We start from the raw sequence: 22,734 nt of genomic DNA on the forward strand, positions 1-22,734 counted from the left end.
ACAACCTCTACACAATAAAAATGTATGACTTAAGAGCTTTTTGTGTGTGTATGTGAAGAAATTTAGGTCTCAAGAACTTCTATGAACTTGCTATGAGTACTTCCTGGAATTCAATTAACTGAGCCTTTTGAAACCCCTAGAGAAGATCGGAGAAAATTGGTTCAGAGAAACGAGCATTTAAATTTAAGTCAGTAAAGTCAGAATTTAGAATTGGGCAATTCCTTGTCTACCTTTTCTTTATACTCAAATCCACCCTGGGAAACAGTCTAGTCTCCTGGAAGACATGATAGAAATAGAAATGCAGTGTGGTGGTATACTCAAAGTGGGAGCACAAGTGATGGCCCAACTTTGTGGAATGGTAAGGATTTTTAGGGTAGTTTGGCCAGGAACACGAGAATTGCTTGCACAAAACACATACGGTTGCAAACCATGCGCTTATGACCTTTTCTGTAGCCTATGGGAGTGCACAGAATGGGTAACCCAAGATGTTTTTAAGACTGACTGGACTAAGAATGAGGTACTTATAGTCAACTACTTTCCCCCCTAATGTGACTTAAGGGATTCATAATGATCACAATTAGCATTACAGTTAAAATATTTTAGGATTGACTTCTCACACTTGAAAGGTATTTATCTAATGGCCACTGGCTTACCAGCTTCCCACTCTAGCATTCATTGCTAGCTTACCAATCTTAAGGCTAATTTTATCTCACATTCAATTTCAAAACACACCAGTGTTAATACCACTACCACTGATCATTGAATTACATGAAGCCATGGCACTGAACCAGGAGCTTTCACCTTTTTTATGTGAATTTAAAATGGTACTGTGGAGGCGGAAGCAATTTTCTTCAGGCTAACCCAGATTTTCTAAAGCCCAGTTAAAAAAGTGTACCTGTCAAACTAAAAAAACCCAGCTACTTGAAAGTAAACCAGCAGAGCACTGCCATCACCAACAAAGCTGCAGGTTTCATCACATGCACCAGACAAATCTACAGGGCTAGTTTCAGTTCTCTTAAAGAATTTATTTTAAACCTATTATACCACAGTATGTTTTATACACTGACATACAACTCCCTAATAAGATAAAGCAAAGACAAAAAGTTTATCTTATTAGAAACAAGATACACCACCACTTATTGTCTTCAAACATTATTGCACTTTAACTTTCTTAATTTGACAAAGCATTCAAGAAACAATCTGCAGACTAGTTTTAACAGACAAATAACACCTGTAAGCAGACATGACTGTCCTAAATTGTTTATTAGGTATGAATTTTACAAACTTTACTTATATTAGCGGTAACGGTGGAGCTGGAGAGTATTGCGCCTTCTCCAAGCTGCCCGGCGAGAACCACCAATAGTATGGTGGAACTTATGGCCCTTTCCAAGGCCACGGCTCTTTCGGCCTGCAGATGTCAGCCCACGCATCTCCCTGTGCTTGTGGACTGGTTTGGTGATCCACTGGGTGTCAGGATTTCTTCTGATAGCTTTATGGAATGGATCAATGAGGATAACCTCAAAAAATTTGTATGTGGAATCTTCTCCAACCCAGTAAGAATTCAGGACTCTCAGAGCCCCACAGTGGCGTCCAGCTCGCTCCTAGAATAGGAAAAAAGGCCAAGGTCAGTCTCCCACATTGCCTATAGCAGCAAGTCAGAAAGAATTTTAATTCTCAACTCTAGTTCACCACCAGACAGGAGTCTTTTACTACTCAAGTATTCACTAAGCATCTCTCCCTAGACTATCACAAGTATAATGAGATAAAGTAAACTTGCTAAAACACGCATAAATATAGACTGAAACACATCATTCCCTCTTAATACTCCATTCCTTACTAATACCTGGGTAACAAAATTTAGGGTTTGAGGACCTTATCTTTTTCCAATACAACTGAGAGCTCAGCAACCTTTAGCTTTAAAAATATCTAGTATATATTTTAGGCTCTGCAGGCCACATTTGGTCTCTTTTGCATATTCTTGCCTTTAATGCTTAGCTTCCACAAGTACTTCCAGTATATACACACGCATTTGAAACAAAGACAAGTCTTTCAAGCAATTACTCTTTACCAAGATTAGTAAAAATCACAAACCCTGTTTTATACACGTGACAGCTCAGGTTAAGTACAATCAGAAGAGTTGCTTAAATGTCTCTCCCACCGTCCCCAGGCAGTATTCAATATAACTGCTACTCAAAACCATTTACCTCTGCAACGGACTGAAGGCTTCGAGCAAACTTTAGCTGGTTAACACCATGATGGACAGGCTTGCCGTAAGTTGCACCCTTAGGAACTGGGCGTTTTCGGCCACCACGGCGAACACGAATCCTATATATAACGTAACCTACACACAAACACACACAAAATTAGTGATTTTACAGGAAGCCCATCAGGCTTAAGACTCAATGGCTTGTCATTAACACCACCAAAAATGAAACTTCAATAGTAAGTTAATGCTATATAATGGAAAAAAATAAAATACATCCCAGTCTGTCAATGTACTTAGGTTACTCACACAGGGAGACACACTGTTTGCTTTAGTCTGAATTCATCCAGATTTGTAACCTTTGACGCACTTGCCACTTTAGACAACAAGTGCATAAAGTAACTGACCAGTGCTGCTAGCTATGTTCTGTCAAAGCCCTATGAGAAGACAGACACTGGGGCAGCAGTGTCTTCCTACCAGCTGGTTTCCAACTTTCCTGGAATACAATTTTATCCTAGCATCCAGGCAGTCGATCACGTACCTTGCTTGGCCTTGTAGCCCAGTCGGCGCGCTTTATCAGGCCGGGTGGGGCGGGGAGCCCTGTGCAGAGCAGAGAGCTGGCGGTACTGCCAGCAGCGGACCCTCAGAAGAAAGCGCATGACATCAGACTGCTTCTTTCTCCATAGCTCCTGGATGTACTTGTATGCACCCATCTTGGCTTACCTGTGAAATCAAACTGGGTATTAAATATCATCCGCTTGAAGCACAATACGACGACCCTACTCGTCCATCTTACTTCCTCAACAAGCACAAGGAAACCGCCGGGAATGAAAATGGCTCTGCACCAACAGCGGAGGACAGCTAGCCCAACCCCCACCGATGCGCCCACGGAGCCGCGTTCAGTCACCTCCGCAACCCCGGCGCGGTGCTCCGCACGTTTTGGTGGGGCGAACGAACAGAGCCAGAGGTTAGCACCAAGGGGGCGGGTGGCTGCGGCAGGCGGCGTCCCCAAGGGGAACCTGCAAGGAGATGCAGCTGACACAACAGGACAAGGTACTGCTGCGGCCGCCGAGAATTAACTCTCGAGGAAACTGCATCTACCCCACCCAACCAGCAGCCTCTCTTTAGGCTGCCTTGTCCCGGGCGCCCCATTCGTCAGCCCCACGCCTCCTCCAGGATCCGGGCCCAGCTCGAATTCGCGCCGCCATCACATCTTCGCTCAACCCGCCCCAGGGGCCGCCTCTCCACCCCCCTCGCTGTCCCGCATCCTGACCAAACTCTGGCCGCACAGGAGGGAGACCTATCTCGGAGGACGCAGGGTCCCCGGGCCTGGATGGCTGAAGAGGAACACGATCAACGGCGGATGGAAGAGCAAAGATCTCCAAAGCAGCCTACCTGATGGCTGCCGCCAGACGGAAAGGAAAGAGCTGTACTCCCACAATCCCTTTTGGGCTCCTCCCCCACCTCAGCCAACCTCTTTCCGGTGGAAAACTGCGGCCTCCCAGAGCCTCATGGGACATGTAGTTCCAGCATCGCGCCTGGTGGGCGGAGTTCTGCCGAGTGGGGCGCAGTCGCCCCTATTGTCCCACCCGCTGCTCCGCAGGATTCCATCCTGAGCGGCCAGGGGTGAGAGAGTTGGCGGCGAGGCCTCGGTAAGCGAGCGTCGGTGACTGTCCCGCCGCGAGAGGAGGCAAGTTGAGGTCCAGGTTCCAAAGCCGGTGACCGCGTACCGCGGTGAGCGGCTGTCTTTGAGGTCAGAGGAGAGAACAGGTTTATTTCTCGCACCGCGGGCTCTCTTCCCGCGGAGTCTCTGCGTCTCCGCGCTACGCTGTCCCTCTCTGGCCTCCGCACGACAGGCGCAGAAATCTGGGCCCCAGCGCTGCGCTGAGAGACCCCCTGACGCTTCGCCAGCCCCCCAGAGAGGCCTTCACGGAGTAGGGGCGTCGCGCGTGGGGACGCTCGCTGTGTCCCTTCAGCTCCAGATTGCGTGAAGCTCCCGCAGGCCCCAGCTCCCAGGGATTTTGTCCTAAAAAAGGGTCACAGACTGGTTGGATTGCGGGCGGCTCGGCGCTTTTTCTGCATACGGATTTCATCCCAAATTTGCTAACATCAGAAACACAGTTTTTCAGAAAAGCAAATGTTTATTTGCCAAGACCTGTTTGGCAGGTGTGAATGTTTTAGGGAAGAAATGCCGAGAAAATGCTGGCATTTTGCGCTTCGGTTTTTTGTTTTTTGTTTTTTAAATTAAGAAATGGGTTACTGGCTTATTTTGCTTCTCCAGAATATTTTCATTTTTGATATAGTCATGTGGTTTTAATTTCCTTCCAGATTCTGCGTTCGAATGTGGCAAAGGCTTAAAAGAATCGTTATCTCTTAATCGTAGTGGTTTTGATTATCTTTTTTCCTACGTCATATTTTTCTTTCTTTTTAAATCACAGCTTTACGTTTTTAAGTGTCTCCATCTGGTACATTGATTGAGTCAACAAATATTTATCAAGTGTCTAATATGTGCCAGGCATAGTTGCTAGGGATGCAGCAGCAAACAACGCAGAAATTTTGGCCTTCTTGGAAACGGGCAGTAAGCAGAAGTAAGCTGTATATTGGGTTTGGTGGTAAATGCTAAGGAAAAACGGTAAGGGGAGGGAAGTGATGAGGGAGTGTTAGGGGATGGGGCTTGCAATTTGGGTTGGAATGTCCAGGTTGTCTTTTAGAGAAGGTAACATTTAAGAAAGGACCTCAAGGATAGGAGTCTGGGAGTAAGAGTAGGGGTCTGATTCAGGCAGAGGGAAGAATGCCGAGACTGGAGCATGCAAGGTGAATCGAGGAGCGGCAGGGAAGCACTGTGGCTGAACTTCACAGTAGGAGAAAGTGGGAAATGATGTCAGAGAGGTGAAGGGTCTTACTTGGACTTTGGATCTCATTGTAAGATTTTGAACAGAAGGATGACTTCATATGGCGTACATTTTAAAAAGATAATTTAGGATTGCTCCTTTTGAGGCTAAAGGGAGAGCAAAAATGGAAGCAGAGAGACTACTTAGGAAATTGTATTAGTCTTCCATTGCTCCTGTAACAAATTTCAGCAACTTTCTTGGTTACTAACAATGCAAATTTACTGTCTTTTAGTCTGTAGATCGGACTAGGTCTGTAAATCTGTAAAGCTCACTAGGCTAAAACCAAAGTGTCACTAGGGTTGTGTTCCTTCTGGAGGTACTAGGGGAACATACATTTATTCCTTGGCTTTTCCACCTTATGAAGCCTGCCTGAATTCCTTGGCTCCTGACTTCTTCCTTCATCTTCACAGCCAGCAAAAGAGCATCTTCCAGTCACACCCTCTGCCTTCTCCAGCACTCCTGTGTCTTTCTTATAAAGACACTTGTGATTACATTGGGCCCACCTAGATAATTCAGGACAATATCTTCATATGGAAGTTCTTAATCACACCCACAAAATTCTTGTATGAGTATGTAAAGTAACATATTCACAGGTTTGGGGGATTACGATGTCTTTGAGAGACCAGGTGAGAGAACGTGGTGCCTCACCCAGACCACTTCAGTAGTGATGAAAATGGTAAGCAGTGCAGCCCTGTGTGTATTTCAACAGTGAGGATGACTGACTAAAAAGTTGAATGCGCTACTCTAGGCGCACTGCCTAGGGGCGTAGTCCAACTCGGTAAGGAGCAGTAAAAATAAAATAAAAAATGTTGGATGAATCATTTGGAAAAAAAATTTCTAGTAGTGTTAATAATCACTGCTAATTTTATCAATCAGGTTTGCAGTTTTGTTTCTCAGTTTGTAGTTTCTCAGTTAACAGTTTTACAAGATTTGGATTTGTGTTTCCAGTTGATTTTGAGATTGCTGAGGACAAGGGATGATTTCTGTTTTTGCCCCCTAGTTTGTCCCTGATAGCTGGCATGACGGTAGGCCCTCACTAAATGTATGGTAAATGAATAAAAGAATGGTAAACTAGAATCTGCTTATTACATTTTCTTTTGTGCAATATTGTGTGCAAAACCTGTTGAATATATTTTTATGTATGTAAATATATTCATATATGGATAAGTGAAAGTATTCCACACCATGCATAATGTTGACATAAGTAAATACACAGTGTAGGTGGTTTCCCCACATGACAGTATTTTTAGAGATTTATGACATCTCTCCTATGATGTTAACAGTGTTTTGGTATTGTTTTTCTGTTTGCATCAGAAAGTTGTGTTTTACTTGTAACAATAGAATGACCCACTTACGTGGAAGAACAGAAGCACCAGCAGTTTTGGGGAGCTGTTTCTGATGGCTTTTCAAAGAGAATATTGACAAAGCATTTCACAGGAATGGACCAAGTCACATATTTATTCTGTTTTTTTTTTTTTTTTTTTAGTCTCAAGTTGGAGAGAGGATGTTGTATTTATTCTCTAGCAACGTTATTGATTAGCCTGGAAAATAAAGCAATAAGTATTTAAGACTGCCCTGGATCTTGCCTGTTAAGCATGTTCTCTTAGTAATTTACATCAGATGAGGTATGATAGGTGTCAGATTGAATTTTATTGCGCAGTTTCTTAGGGTAGGGATGTGACAAGTAGCTGTAACTACTGTTTTTTGTGTTCACCTCAGTGTTGTGTGTTCTCTGGATAAGCAACTTCTAATATCATAGCATCACAGTGTTGAAAGGAACCTAAAGGTGATCCATGTACTACAGAGCCTTTCAAATTGTTGAAACATAGATTTAAGTAAGAGGCTTGGTTACCCCAGGATCAGTTCATGAGATTCAGTGCCCATTCAGGGTACTGCAGGTGACCACCTTTGTATATTTCACAGGAAGTGGTGTGCATTTATTGTGTTTAGGAATTATTTAATTATAAGTGCTTTAAGAACCAAACTTTTAGTAGTTTTTATTTGTAAATCTGAAAATAAGCATGAGAACCAGTTATTTGTAATGTGAGTTCTTGCCATAGTGATCATATATAGAAAATAAAGCATTTTTGTGTATGTGTTGTTTATTCAAAATGTTAATTTTTTTTAAAGAATTCTTAGCTTTGTAATTGATGGTAGCAAGGCACTCATTTGCTTTATGTAGTAGTATTGTTTCCTATTTGGAAGGCAATCAGGAACCTACAATATTCAGCCATGCTTTGATTAATCACACTTATCTTTTCATCTTTGTTTTCTTTTTGATAGTGTAAAATATTTAATAAGGTCTGTTCTATCTCTTCACTTTCCTTCCAAAAAATGCTTAAAATCCTTAGCTAGTGTTTTGAGCTACCTTTATTCAGTTACTTTTACTGTTTGCCCATGATGAAGACTTTGGTGATATCAAAGTGAACTCCCCAATTTATTAATATACACACACAATACAAAACAATGTATAATTTTTAGCAAACGTCTGTTAATCCTGTTATCCTGATAATTATATTATCCTGATAATCATCAATGAGTGATCAAAGTACATTTGTAGTGTACTATCTTTTTTTTTTTTTTTGAGACGGAGTCTAGCTCTGTCTCCCATGCTGGAGTGCAGGGGCGTGATCTCAGCTCACTGCAAGCCCCACCTAATTTTTTGTATTTTTGGTAGAAATGGGGTTTCACTATGTTAGCCAGGATGGTCTCGATCTCCTGACCTCATGATCCACCCGCCTCAGCCTCCCAAAGTGCTGGGATAACAGGCGTGAGCCACCGCGCGCGGCCTGCAGTGTGCTACTTTTAAAGAAGATATAGTAAAATTACTTCCAAAGGTACTTGGAAAGCTTGATATCTGAATTTCTCAGGTTTCTGTTGGTGTCAGATTTTTCCAGTTTGCTGTAGTCCCCAGAACTCATATTTGCCTCTTTTTTACAGGGGGCCTGTTGCTGTTAATCGTTGGGTGTTTTTTTCCTTATAGCTGCCCGCTTCACTCAGCTACAGTATGTGCCTGCCCTTTGGAGTTTATGCGTATGTAAATTCAAAGAGACAGGGTCCCGATGTGGTGCCCAGGCCAGTCTCAAACTCCTGGCTCAAGCAATCCACCCACCTTGGGCTTCCAAAGCGTAGAGATTACAGATGTGAGCCACTGCATCCGGCCTCTTTTGAGTGTTTTTGAAGATTGGCATAATGTGTGGATAAAGGCGTATTTTTTCAGTTGAACGGGAAAGGGAGAGTAGTAAAAATTGATACTTAGAAATTCCACTGAGGGTAAGAGATTTTCAGAGAAATAGAAATAACAATAGAGAAATTTGGATTTAAATTCCAACAGCAGCCTTTTCTGACAGAATTATGCTGTGCTGTCATCATTTTTCCCATCCTCTAGGAGTTTCTTTTTCAAACTCTTCTCATGTGCCTACATGGCAGTTTCTTTTAAAATTTAGCTATTATTAAAAAAAAAATTATTCCTAAAGAAAGATACAGTGGTATCATAACTTGCAAAGAAATCACAATAGGCAGAGAGGAGAGTCCTTTGATCAATGAAGTGACATTAAATGTGTCATAAATTCAGAGGTATCTGTAGAAAACCTTTTAAAATAGGTTGTTGTTGCAGATGAAGGAAATACCATACATACCATAGATGATCAGTGTTACATAATGCTCTGCCCTTATAAATAAAGGCTGAGAATTTTTCTATTACAGTTAGGTTGAAAATATATAAAGAAAAGAAAGTCCCCTAAAAAAAGTGGTTCTCATGGAAGCCAGTATTTAATATTCTCAGAAGATTTAGAATCTGAAGCATGCCACCAAGGAAATAATGGTTGTATTATGTAAGTGATGGCTAGTTGTCTATTGGTAAAGTGCAGTGTACTACTCTGAAAATAAATACTGTGTTATTACTATGCTACAAAAATGGCAGCATTAAATTTTTTTATATGAGATTAGTGTTGTGGGTGATTTGGGTTATAAAAAAATTACAGATTGAGAAGATACAGTAGAGAAGACTTGAAATTTATTTGTGGCATAATGTTTCCAGTGTTGGTAGAAGACAGTATTGCTGTGCAACACACATGTGTGCAAATACAACTACTATACCACCACCATTAAGATATATTCTGCACTTTGGGAGGCTGAGGCCAGCGGATCACTTGAGGTCAGGAGTTCAAGACCAGCTTGGCCAACGTGGTGAAATCCCATCTCTACTAAAAATACAAAAATTAGCCAGGCATGGTGGCATGTGCCTGTAATCCCAGCTACTTGGGAGGCTGAGGCAGGAGAATCACTTGAACTCAGGAGGCGGAGGTTGCAGTGAGCCGAGACTAGTGCCACTGCACTTCAGCCTAGGTGACATACACACACACACACACACACAAAGATATATTCTGTAGTTGATGTGGTGAACACACACACACACACACACAAAGATATATTCTGTAGTTGATGTGGTGAACAGAGGAGGATCCCTTGAATCCAGTAGTTCTAGGCGGTAGTGTACTGTGATTATACCTGTGAATAGCCACTGCACTCCAGCCTGGGCCGCATAGCAAGATCTGGTCTCTAAAAAACATGTGCGTTCCGTGTTGGGTTTTTATTGTCACAATCCAGTGAGGATATGAGTGCCGAAAGATACCTAGCATCCCTTTTGTCAGAATGCTTATTTGAACTTTCTTTTCTTTTTTTGTTTTTTTGAGATGGAGTCTCTGTCGCCCAGGCTGGAGCGCAGTGGTGCCATCCCGGCTCACTGCAACCTCCACCCCCCAGGTTCAAGCAATTCTCCTGCTTCAACCTCCCAAGTAGCTGGGATTATAGGTGCCCACCACCACACTGGCTAATTTTTTGTATTTTTAGTAGAGACAGGTTTTCACCATGTTGTCCAGGCTGGTCTTGAACTCCTCACCTCAAATGATCCACCCAATGTGGCCTCCCAAAGTGCTGGGATTATAGGCGTGAGCCACTGCACCTGGCTGTGGAGTTTATTGTTAGAGCTCTTTTTGTTTGTTTTTATTTATTTATTTATTTTTTGAGACAGAGTTTCACTCTTGCTGCCCAAGTTGGAGTGTAGTGGCGTGATTTTGGCTCATTGAAATCTCTGCCTCCCGAGTTTAAGTGATTCTCCTGCCTCAGTCTCTCCAGTAGCTGGGATTATAGGCACCCACCACCACATTCGGCTATTTTTTGTATTTTTAATAGAGATGGGGTTTCATCATGTTGGCCAGGATGGTTTCCAACTCCTGATCTCAGGTGATCCACCCACCTCGGCCTCCCAAAGTGCTGGGATTACAGGCGTGAGCCACCATGACTGGCGTTAGAGTTGTTTTTGACTGCAAGGAGTTATAGTGTCCCTTTTAGCCAGGTTTATAGCATGGTCACTTATAGGTGAGCAGAGAATTAGGGGAAAGAAGGAGGTAGTGGGAGATGACAAACAGCAATGTAGAAATTTGAATTCTTTGTCTGTTGTATTTAATGATCCCTTTTAACTTTCTGCCTTGACTTCTGATACCTTGCCTTCTGGAAAGAAAAGCCTTGAGGAAAATTGAAGGAAATGTCACCTTACCTTGTTCTTACTTAGATATAAGTTGAGAAGCTAGGAGAGATTAATTTTCCTTTTCTTTCCAGTTTTAAGTGCATGGGCAATTTTTCTTTTTTACAAAATTTTAAAATTATACTTTAGTTCTAGGGTACACATGCACAATGTGCAGGTTTGTTACATATGTATACATGGGCCATGTTGGTGTGCTGTATCCATTAACTCATCATTTACATTAGGTGTATCTCCTAATGCTATCCCTCCCCGCTACCCCCACCCCACAACAGGCCTCGGTGTATGATATTCCCCACCGTGTGTCCAAGTGATCTCATTGTTCAGTTCTCACCTATGAGTGAGAACATGCAGTGTTTGGTTTTCTCTCCTTGCGATAGTTAGCTCAGAATGATGGTTTCCAGCTTCATCCATGTCCCTACAAAGGACATGAACTCATTGTTATGGCTGCATAGAATTCCATGGTGTATATGTGCCACATTTTCTTAATCCAGTCTATCATTGACGGACATTTGGGTTGATTCCAAGTCTTTCCTCTTGTGAATAGTGCTATAAATAAACATACATGTGCATGTGTCTTTATAGCAGCATGATTTATAATCCTTTGGGCATATACCCAGTAATGGGATGGCTGGGTCAAATGGTGTTTCTAGTTCTAGATCCTTGAGGAATCAATCGCTACACTGTCTTCCACAATGGCTGAAACTAGTTTACAGTCCCACCAACAGTGTAAAAGCATTCCTATTTCTCCACATCCTCTCTAAAACCTGTTGTTTCCTTTTTAATGATCACCATTCTAACTGGTGTGAGATGGTATCTCATTGTGGTTTTGATTTGCATTTCTCTGATGGCCAGTGATGATGAGCATTTTTTCATGTGTCTGTTGGCTGCATAAATGTCTTCTTTTGAGAAGTGTATGTTCATATCCTTCACCCACTTTTTGATGGGTTTGATTTTTTTCTTGTAAATTTGTTTGAGTTCTTTGTAGGTTCTGGATATTAGCCCTTTGTCAGATGGGTAGATTGTAAAAATTTTCTCCCATTCTGTAGGTTGCCTGTTCACTCTGATGGTAGTTTCTTTTGCTGTGCAGAAGCTCTTTAGTTTAATGAGATCCCATTTGTCTATTTTGGCTTTTGTTGCCGTTGCTTTTGGTGTTTTAGTCATGAAGTCCTGTGCATGGGCAATTTTTCTAGTGTTGTCTATTCTTCCTCAAAAAGAAGTATGACTAAGAAGGCCCACGTGACAGGCACAGTAGCTCACGCCTGTAATGACAGCACTTTGGGAGGCCGAGGCAGGCGGATCATTTGAGATCAGGAGTTTGAGACCATCCTGGCCAACATAGTGACACCCCATCTCTACTAAAAATACAAAAATTTCACTGGGCATAGTGGCAGGTGCCTGTAATCCCAGCTACTCGGGAGATTGAGGCAGGAGAATCGCTTGCCCTCAGGAAGCAGAAGTTGCAGTGAAGTAAGATCTCTCCACTGCACTCCAGCCTGAGTGACAGATCTAGACTCCATCTCAAAAAAAAAAAAAAAAAAAAACCGAAAAAAAACCCCACGTGACTATCAAAATCCAGTTTCTTCTCTTCCTGAGAAAAGACTGACATAAACATTCATGTTTCTCTGAAAAATCATGTCCATTTTCTAAAAATTTTATCCTCATGCCTCCTTAAATTTTTACTTAAATGTTTATTTTTCCAGGTAAATATTAATGAGTAGGCAGTCTCTTTCAAGGATTTAAGAGTCTGTTGGATTCCTATAGACTTAATCAGTATTGAAATATTCTTCATATAAAATATATTTATTCTTTTTGAAAACAAAGATGTATTCGTATCTATCCATGTATTTTATTTTTTTATTAATTTTTTTTGTTGAGACGGAGTCTCGCTCTTTCTCCCAGGCTGGAGTGAAGTGGCGCAATCTCGGCTCACTGCAACCTCTGCCCCCTGGGTTCAAGCGATTCTCCTGCCTCAGCCTACTGAGTAGCTGGGATTACAGGTGTGTGCCACCATGCCTGGCTAATTCCCAAGCGATTCTCCTGCCTCAGCCTACTGAGTAGCTGGGATGACAGGCGTGTGCCACCATGCCTGGCTAATTTTTGTATTTTTAGTGGAGACGGGGTTTCACCATGTTGGCCAGGCTGGTCCCGACCTCTTGACCTCGGGTGATCCACCCGCCTCAGCCTCCCAAAGTGGTAGGATTACAGGCGTGAGCCACTGTGCCCGGCCTGAAGTCTTATATTTATCTACATTGTCTCTGTCAGATATATAAGAAACTGATAATGCTTATTGCTCTAAGGGAGCAAATGGGAGACTGGGGAATGGGATTTGGAAGGTTATACCTTATTCTGTATCTCCTTTACTGTATTTGAAAATTTCCCCTGTGCATGTGTTACCTATTAAATTGAAATACTGAAATAAAAAGAAATGGTTAGTTTCAACAGTATACAATTTAAAAGACCTTCTGTTCTCTCCACAGTAATATCCTGAGAGAAGATGGGAAAGGGCTGCAAGGTTGTGGTTTGTGGATTGTTATCTGTGGGGAAAACTGCAATTTTGGAGCAGCTCCTTTACGGAAATCATACTGTTGGTAAGATTGTTTTTCTCTAGTTTGTCTGTAGGTTCTGGGAGCTGTCAGGGGTGTTCTGTTGGTCATGCTAAACTAAAGATGGTTGATGGTACATAAAGGGGAGGTATAATCCAGAGGGACCAAAAGAGATTAAGAGGGAGGAAAAGAGGAGGGAAAAAAGTCTTGATGTTATTGAAATTCAAGAGTGCCTGCTCTAAGTTATCACAGGTAAGGAAAGAAATGGCCAATATAGACAGATCAATATGGATATATTTTGTATATGTGTGATTTCCTGTGTATTTACATAATGAATGGTGGTCTACAACTCATAGAAACACTGATTTAAGAAAACATGACTTTCTACTGGGCGTGGTGGCTCAGGCCTGTAATCCCAGCACTTTGGGAGGCTGAGGCAGGTGGATCACCTGAGGTCAGGAGTTCAAGACCAGCCTGGCCAACATGGTGAAACTCATCTCTACTAAAAATACAACATTAGCCAGACATAGTAGCAGATGCCTGTAATCCTGCTACTTGGGGGGCTGAGGCAGGAGAATCTCTTGAACCTGGGAGGCCAAGGTTGCAGTGAGCCAAGATGGTGTTACTGCACTCCAGCCTGGGCTACAGAGCGAGACTGTCTCAGAGAAAAAAAAAAAAAAAAAAAAGGCCGAGCTCGATGGCTTACGCCTGTAATCCAAGCACTTTGGGAGGCTGAGGCAGGGGGATCATGAGGTCAAGAGATCAAGACCATCCTGGCCAACATGGTGAAACCCTGTCATTACTAAAAATACAAAAATTAGCTGAGTGTAGTGGTACATGCCTGTAGTCCCAGTTACTTAGGAGGCTGAGATAGGAGAATCACTTGAACATGAGAGGCAGAGGTTGCAGTGAGCCGAGATCACACCACTGCACTCCAGCCTGGCGACAGAGCGAGACTCCATCTCAAGAAAAAAAAAAAAAAAAAACACGACTTCCCAGAGCTGCTGTATATAGATTTTTAAAAATGGAAGAAACAGCCGTTTGGTGAGTATGACTTAATTTTGTTAATTGGGCTACCTCATTCATTTATTCATTTATTGAGTCAAATAATTATTTATTAGTATTTGCTATATGATACGTGTAATCAGGCCTTGGGTTACAGAGGTGAAGATATCATCTCTGGAGGTCATGGCTTAGTAAGGAAGATAGATATTACAGGTTAGAGTGAAGTGATGTTTGTGTTAGATAAGTAAATAGAGATCATCAAAGCATTTATTTCTGGCAAGTAACTTAAGCACATTTCTGTTTTTCTGAGATGGAGTCTCACTCTGTCTCCCAGGCTTGAGTGCAGTGGTACAATCTCGGCTCACTGCAACTTCTGCCTCCCAGGTTCAACCAATTCTCCTGTCTCAGCCTCCCGAGTAGCTGGGACTACAGGTGCGTGCCACCACTTCTGGCTAATTTTTGTATTTTTTTTTTTTTTTTAGTAGAGACGGGGTTTCACCATGTTGGCCAGGCTGGTCTCGAACTCCTGGCCTCAAGTGATCCACCCACCTTGGCCTCCCAAAGTGCTGGGATTACAGGCGTGAGCCACCGCACCTGGCCCACCACACCTGGTCCACATTTCTATTTTTCATTAATCATTTTGATGTGCTCTGCTTCTCTTCTATTTTTCTAAAATAATGTTTAACAATTGTGGTTAAATTCATATGTAGTGTTTATTATAATACCTATGTCAGTAGTTCTCAAATTTTTTGGTTTTAGACTCCGTTTGTCCTGTGAAAACTTACTGAGGAGCCCAAACAGCTTTTGTTTATGTGGGCTATATCTTCCAACACTTACTGTATTAGAAATTAAAACTGGCCAGGCGTGATGGCTCACAGTTTGGTAATCTCAGGACTTTGGGAGGCCAAGGTGGGAAGATCTCTTGGTCTCAGGAGTTTGAGACTAGCCTAAGACCTCATCTCCACTAAAAACAAAACAGAAAAAAGAAAAAAAAAGAAAGAAATTAGCCAGGTGGTCGTGGTGGCATGCGCCTGTGGTCCCAGTTACTTGAGATGCTGGGGTGGGAGAATCACATGGGAGGTTGAGGCTGCAGTGAGCCTTGATCACACCACTACATTCCAGTTTAGGAGACCCTGTCTCAAAAAAGGGAAAAAAAGGAAAATGAAGACATTTGTAAACTACTTAATTTTTCTAAATGACACTAATAAACTCATTATATTCTAGAATAACTTTATGAAAAATTTTATTTTCAAAATAGAAAGCTGGCATTGATTTACTTTTTAGAAAATATTTTCTGACGTCCAACTTAATAGAATGCAATTATCATATCTATTAATACTTGTCTTTGTAATTAATCTGTTGTGATGAGGTGTTTTAGTTGAAATATATGAAGAAAATCCAGCCGTACACAAATGTGTAGTTGGAAAAGGTAGGAGGAATACTTTAATAGTCTTTTCAGGTAATTATGGATATTTTTCTTTGGTATTTCACTGAAACTCAATGAGTGATGGTTACTTAAAGGTTATTGCAGTGTAGAATCTGAAATCATATTTGTGAACCTTTTTACTCTACTAAATTGAAATCTCATTGATTGGTCCTGTATTTTAAATGGATCTTTTACCCAAGCAGAGTTTTCTAGCACCATGAATTGGTCATTTGGGAAATTTTGGTTCGCCGAGATAAGCACATCTTCCATATCACTTTTGTTAATATCACTACCAATTTCATCAGTATTGGGAATCTATCAAGTTCATGATGATGGATACAATTCTGATTTTTGCCTGAAAGCTCAAATTTTATTGACAACAAATACTGTTATCATAGTTACTTTCCTTGAAATGCTAGGCTTCCTTTATTAATTTTTGAGAAAATGTTTGTCAAATATCATAAATACATAGTTTTTCTGTCATTTCTTATTTTTGAAAGTGACAGCTAGTTCAGCTTGCCATTCAAAACACGCAAGAGATTTTCCTCGAGACAGTTACTGTAATTGTATGCAGAAATGCTTTGTGCATAGTTCCCATTTAATCCCATAGAATATTGAAAAGATACATACTTAATGCTTGAGATTTAATAAAATTAGTGATTTTTTGTCTTTTTTTTTTTTTTTTTTCTCTTTTTTTCCTTTTTGTGGAGAATGGGGTCTCGCTATATTACCCAGGCAGGTCTTGAACTCCTGGGCTCAAGCTATCCTCCCGCCTCTGCCTCCCTAAGAGCTGGGATTATAGGCGTGAGCCACCGCGCCTGGCAAAATTAGTGATTTTTATTGCTTCATTAAGGACATTCTTAAGTAAAACTGGCTTTTTTATTTTTTAACCGCAAGCACAAGATGGTGAAGAGAGGATCTAATGGTGACTATACATTTAGTGCCACTGACTTGATTTGCACTAAGGTACCTGCAGTTTTACCCACCATTGCTTTTCTACATCAGTACAAATGTCAACACAGTGGAAAATGCAAATGTCTTAGTATTATTATGAATATAGTTTTGCCCACGTGGATCCCCTGAAAGGAGACCTCATGAGATCTGCAGAGCACAGTTGGAGAGCTGCTGGCATATATAAATACAGTATTAATACAGTACAATTGACCCTTCAACAGTGCGGGGGTTACGGGTGCCAATACCGCCCCCCCAGTCAGTTGAAAACCTGCATATAATTTTTGACTCCCCAGAAACTTAACTACTAATAGCTTACTGTTGACCAGAAGCCTTAAACCTGATAACGTAAACAGTTGATTGTCATGTTTTATATGTTGTATTATATACTGTACTCTTAACAATAAAGTAAGCTAGAGATAAGAAAATGTTATTAAAGTCATAAGGAAGAAGCTGGGCGTGGTGGCTCACGCCTGTGATCCCAGCACTTTGGGAGGCTGAGGCAGGCAGATCACTTGAAGTCAGGAGAGTCAGGAGTTCAAGACCAGCATGGCCAACATGGCAAAACCCCGTCTCTACTGAAAATATAAAAATTAGGCGGGCATGGTGGCATGTGCTTGTAATCTCAGCTACCCGGGAGGCTGAGTCATGAGAATCTCTTGAACCGGGAGGCAGAATTTATCGTGAGCCGAGATCACGCCACTGCACTCCAGCCTGGGCAACAGAGCGAGACCTCAATAAAAACAAAAAACAAAAAACCTGCTTTAAAAAATAAAGGTTGTTTTGAAATGTATAAGAGGTTACCATTATTTAAATTTGAAAAGAAGAATGTAAGTGAAAAATAGCCACTGCAAAGGATGTAAGACCCTCTCTTTGATGATAATGCCTATAAAATAAAATCAGTGTCTCCCAGGCTGGAGTATAGTGGTGCAATCTTGGCTCACTGCAACCTCCACCTCCTGGGTTCAAGCAATTCTCCATCTCAAAAAAAAAAAAAAAAAAAAATCATAAGGAAGAGAAAATATATTTACTATTTAGTAACTGGAAGTGGTGCATCGTAAAGGTCTTCATCCTCATTGTTTTTATGTGGAGTAGACTGAGGAGAAGGAGGAGGGTTTGGTCTTGCTGTCGGGTGGCAGAGGAGAAAGAAAATCCTCATGTGAGACATGTGAAGTTCAAACCTGTGTTGTTTAAGGCTCAGCTGTATTCTCAGTTGAGCAGTTTAGTATACTGTGATTCTTTTTTTGTTGTTGTTGTTTTCATGGAAGCTAATATTTGCTTTATTTGTCATTTATTTAGTTTTGTTTATACCTTTTGCTAGTTCTTTCCACGTAGTCCAGATGTTTCTCAGTTCTCCATGAGGTCAGCTCCATCAGATAATCTGTTTTTTTCTTCCCCTTTGTTTCTTCCTGTGATTTTTTTTTTTTTGAAACGGAGTCTCACTCTGTCACCCAGGCTGGAGTGCAGTGGCACGATCTCGGCTCACTGCAACCTCCGCCTCCTAGTTTCAAGTGATTCTCCTGCCTCAGCCTCCCAAGTAGCTGGGATTACAGGCATGCACCACCACGCCCGGCTAATTTTTTTATTTTTAGTAGAGACAGGGTTTCACCATGTTGCGCAGGCTGGTGTCAAACTCCTGGCCTCAAGCAATCTGCCCGCCTCAGCCTCCCAAAATATTGGAATTACAGGCGTGAGCCACTGCACCCGGCCTCTCCCTGGTTTTGACTTCCTGTTTCCTAGATCTCTTGTCATCTTCTTTTGGCTTATACCTTTTTTTTTTTTTTTTTGGAACACATTTTCCAGTACTTTTCTGAGGTTGAAAAGGTTGTACAGTAGAAGAAAACGTTCAGTGATGGCGGCCTTCAACATGCCCTCTGCCTGGCACCTAGTTGTGACGCTGGGGCTTCCAAATTGAGATATTTACTAATTGTGCTTGTGGTTTCCTTTACTTCATATCTGTGTTAGGGTCTGCTTCTTTCTGTTTCTGTGATTACATGTTCATTGTTATGGAGGGTCTCCTCAGATAGTTTTCTGAGAAAATATACGTGATACATTTTTTTGAGGCTTTGTATGTTTGAAACTGTCTGTATTTTACACTAACATTTGTATTGTAAGTTTGATGGGTATAGAACTCTAGGTCAAAAATAATATCCTTTCAGAATTTTGAAAGCATTGCGTATATGATTTAATCAATAATTATAAGACAAACCTTCACAAACTCTCCACATGGATCAAGAAGTACAACACTGAGGACAGGCCAGTGGCCCTCTGTGTTCCTCTGTCCAGTTGCAACTCATTCCTTCCCTTGACTTTTGGTTAATCATTCTTTTTATTTTTAATTGCCACATATGTGTGTATCACTAAATGGTATAGTTTATTTTTGCCCTATGGATTTTATATGAATTAATCCATGTCTGGCTTCTTTTATTCAACATTGTATTTGTAAGACACGTCAGGCCAGGCACGGTGGCTCACCACTGGAATCCCAACACTTTGGGAGGCTTAGGTGGGAAGATCACTTGATCCCAAGAGTTTGAGATCAGCCTGGGCAACACTGGGAGACCCCATCTCTATTTAGAAAAAAAAAAATAAAAGATTCATCCATTTTTGCCGTAGCTGTGGTGCTTTACTTTTCATTGATGTAACATTTTATTGCATGAAACTGCCTCTGTCTCCTGTCTTGATGAACATTTGGGTTATTTCCAGTTTGGAGCTATTGGAAATAATGCTACTCTGGAACATTATTGTACGTGTATCCTGGCTATCATGTGATAAATTCTGGTATACATATCTAGGAATGAAATTGCTGATTCATAGAAGGTGTATCTCTTTAACTTTCCAGCTTCTCTTGTCTTCTTGCTTCTAGTGCTACTTTTGAGAATCTGGGAACCATTACGATTCTTGATGCTTTGTCAGTGGAAGCTTTTCTAGGCTCTCTTCTTTGTTCCCAGTCGCTGTAGTTTGAAGGATAGTATCTCCTCCAAAATTCATGTTGAAACTTAATCTCCAATGCAACAGTATTAAGCAATGTGGCCTATAAGAGATGATTAAGTCATGAGGGCTCCACCCTTCACCTTCATGAGGACTAATCCCTCATGAAAGATTAGCATCCTTATAAAAGGGTTGAGGTTGAAGGGAGTGCTCTCTTGCCCTTCTGTCTCTCCCACCATGTGAGGACACAACATTTGACCCCTCCCAAGGATGCAGCAACAAGGTTCCATCTTGCAGTGGAGACTGGGCTGTAACAAGACACCAAACCTATTGGCACCTTGATCTTGGACTTCCTAGCCTCCAGAACTGTGAGAAATTTTCTGTTTATGAATTACCCAGTCTGTGGTATTTTGTTATAGAAGCACAAATGAAATAAGACACCAGTGTTCTGAAATTTCAGTGATGCGTCATAGAATTGATCTTTTCTTTTTCTTTCTTTTTTTTTTTTTAATGGAATCTCGCTCTGTTGCCCAGGTTGGAGTGCAGTGGCACGATCTCAGCTCACTGCAGCCTCCACCTCCTGAGTTCAGGCAATTCTCTCATCTCAGCCTCCCGAGTAACTGTGATTACAGGCACGCGCCACCATGCCCAGCTAATTTTTGTATTTTTAGTAGAGACAGGGTTTCACCATGTTAGCCAGGCTGGTCTCAAACTCCTGACTTCAGGTGATCTGCCCACCTCGGCCTCCCAAAGTGCTGGGATTACAGGTGTGAGCCCCCACGCCTGGCCAGTCTGTTTTCATTTACTGTAGTGGACAGTTAGAGGGTCCCTTCTAGATGGAAATGCGTGTTCTTCAGTTTTGAATTATTTTGTTGTTGCTTTCTTTCCTCTGTGTTCTCTGTTCTTTTTTTCTGGAACTTTCTTTTTGGATGCTGGACCTTCTGGACTAGTCTTTGAATTTTCTTATTTCTCCTTTCCTATTTATCATCTCTCAATATTTTTGTACCACTTTTTGGGAGATATCCTCATCTTTATTTTCCAGCCCTTCTATTGAGTTTTTGTTTTTTAGTATCCTGTTCTTATTTCATGGATGTACTATCTTATTTTTTTGATAGATTAGGTAGTTTTTTGTTTGTTTTGTTTTTCTTTTCTTTGTATACTTGATTTCCTCTGTAGTGGTGTCTTCTTGTTAGTCTCTATTTTCTTCAGGTGTCTACTAAACCTTGGTTATCTGTTCATAATTAAAAATGGACACCTAGGCCCAGTGCATTGGCTCACGCCTGTAATCCTAGCACTTTGGGAGGCAGAGGCAGGCGGATAGCTTGAGCTCAGGAGTTCGAGACCAGCCTGGGCAACATGGTGAAACCCCATCTGTACAAAAAAATACAAGAATTAGTGGGGCTTGGTGGTGTGCACCTATTGTCCCAGCCACTTGAACGACTGAGGTGGGAGGATCGCTTGAGCCCAGGAGATCGAGGCTGCAATGAGCTGAGATTGTCCCAATGAGCTCCAGTCTAGATGACAAAGTGAGACCCTGTCTCAAAAATAAATAAATAAGTAAGACTTAAAAAGCCAATTGGGGCTGGGCGCGGTGGCTCAAGCCTGTAATCCCAGCACTTTGGGAGGCTGAGACGGGCAGATCATGAGGTCAGGAGATCGAGACCATCCTGGCTAACACGGTGAAACACCCCATCTCTACTAAAAAATACAAAAAAACCCAGCTACTCGGGAGGCTGAGGCAGGAGAATGGCGTAAACCCGGGAGGCGGAGCTTGCAGTGAGCCGAGATCCACTGCACTCCAGCCTGGGCGACGGAGCGAGACTCCATCTCAAAAAAAAAAAAAACAAAAAAACAAAACACCAATTGGAAGCTCTAAGCATATGGATAGGGTTCATGACTTTGAGCTTCACTAAAGTGATCTGGCAGGGGCATTTGTTGGGGAAGCCTAGATGTCAGTATATTTAGGAGTTTCTCCTTTTCCATTGGCCAGATTCTCCAGATTCCTCTGGATGGGGATAAAGTCCTGGCTGCCAGTGTTTTGGGAGCAGAAAGGGAGAGCTGGAGGACTTCAACATTCAGTATGTGTGTGTTCAGGCATGTCACTTAATTGCCCCGTTTTCATGGTGGAACTCATTCCCTTTATTCCACAGGCCAGACAGCCTTTGTTTTACGCTCCCCAGAGATTGCACCCTTAAGCCTTCCCCTGGAGTGTGAGATGGGTTGTTGCCCAGCAGCATGGAGTGGGAGAGGAGATCTAGAGAATTAATGGAAGACTCTTGACTTCATTTGATCTTTAGAGTACTAAAATATCAAAAGGTCTAAGCTTTAGACCCCCTTTTGGAGAGGCAGGTAGGGGTGGGCTAACAGGACTGGCTTTTGGTGGATAAAACGTCACATGACAAAACACTTGGTAGTTTTTGCTTTTTTTTTTTTTTTTGAGACAGAGTCTCGCTCTGTTGCCCGGGCTGGAGTGCAGTGGCCGGTTCTCAGCTCACTGCAAGCTCTGCCTCCCGGGTTTACGCTGTTCTCCTGCCTCAGCCTCCGAGTAGCTGGGACTACAGGTGCCTGCCACCTCGCCCTGCTAGTTTTTTGTATTTTTTAGTAGAGACGGGGTTTCACTGTGTTAGCCAGGATGGTCTCGATCTCCTGACCTCGTGATCTGCCCATCTCGGCCTCCCAAAGTGCTGGGATTACAGGCTTGAGCCACCGCTCCCGGCCAGTTTTTGCTTTTAAATTAATTTGTAATCAAAGCCCCGTATGTTTGTGTCTTAGTAGATAACCTTTAATTTCCTTAGGGCTTAATTTATGACAGGATGACACAGACATCTATATACATAATCAAATTTATGAATAATTTTACTTTTCTAAACACTGAATACATTCTTTATGAGTTATGTTGATGAAAGTAATTTTTGGTTTCTCATGATCCAATCTATGTATTACCATGTGATTATTCCTTTTAATCTAATACTTATGGAGATTTTATGTAATCTAATACTTACAGACATTTCATGTAAGGCATCTGGAACAAATCATTCTACAATATATAGGTTGTTTAGGAAAACTGTAACTGGAGTTTTAAAAAAAAACTATAACATAGTATGACTTGGGGGGGTATAGGATGTTACCCATGTGATTTTTACCTCTAGATATATCTCACATTTATTTATTTTTTTTTTTTTTTTTTTTTTTTTTTTTTTTTTTTTTTTTGAGACGGAGTCTCGCTCTGTCGCCCAGGC

General features: G+C 41.7%; 2 protein-coding genes across 7 annotated transcripts in view; one reads left to right on the forward strand and one right to left on the reverse strand.

Moving 5' to 3' along the window:
• Positions 1-1,004: 1,004 nt before the first annotated feature.
• On the reverse strand, positions 1,005-3,756 carry RPL15 (ribosomal protein L15). Of its 3 annotated transcripts, none has more exons than XM_010386280.2 (4): positions 3,477-3,624; positions 2,745-2,926; positions 2,205-2,341; positions 1,005-1,601 (listed from the first exon to the last, which is right to left on the reverse strand). In XM_010386280.2, the coding sequence occupies exons 2-4, from the start codon at positions 2,914-2,916 to the stop codon at positions 1,296-1,298; spliced, it is 615 nt and encodes a 204-aa protein (XP_010384582.1). In that variant the 5' UTR covers positions 2,917-2,926; positions 3,477-3,624; the 3' UTR covers positions 1,005-1,295. The 3 variants fall into 3 exon arrangements, with proteins under 3 accessions (XP_010384582.1, XP_010384581.1, XP_010384580.1); XM_010386279.2 differs by lacking the exon at positions 3,477-3,624 and adding an exon at positions 3,111-3,129; XM_010386278.2 differs by having other exon boundaries at positions 1,245-1,601; positions 3,599-3,756.
• NKIRAS1 (NFKB inhibitor interacting Ras like 1) overlaps positions 3,749-22,734 on the forward strand; it is a 29,825-nt gene continuing 10,839 nt past the window's right edge. For 2 of the 4 annotated variants that reach the window (XM_010386277.2, XM_010386274.2), the window contains exons 1-2: positions 3,749-3,855; positions 13,117-13,227. In XM_010386277.2, coding sequence (XP_010384579.1) covers positions 13,134-13,227 — 94 coding nt within the window. In that variant the 5' untranslated portion in view covers positions 3,749-3,855; positions 13,117-13,133. Of the gene's footprint in view, positions 3,957-13,116; positions 13,228-22,734 lie in introns of all 4 variants that reach the window. The other 2 variants (XM_010386275.2, XM_010386276.2) reach the window with 2 other exon arrangements.

This window comes from Rhinopithecus roxellana, chromosome 1 (genome assembly GCF_007565055.1).
Source record: "Rhinopithecus roxellana isolate Shanxi Qingling chromosome 1, ASM756505v1, whole genome shotgun sequence".
NCBI lineage: Eukaryota > Metazoa > Chordata > Mammalia > Primates > Cercopithecidae > Rhinopithecus > Rhinopithecus roxellana.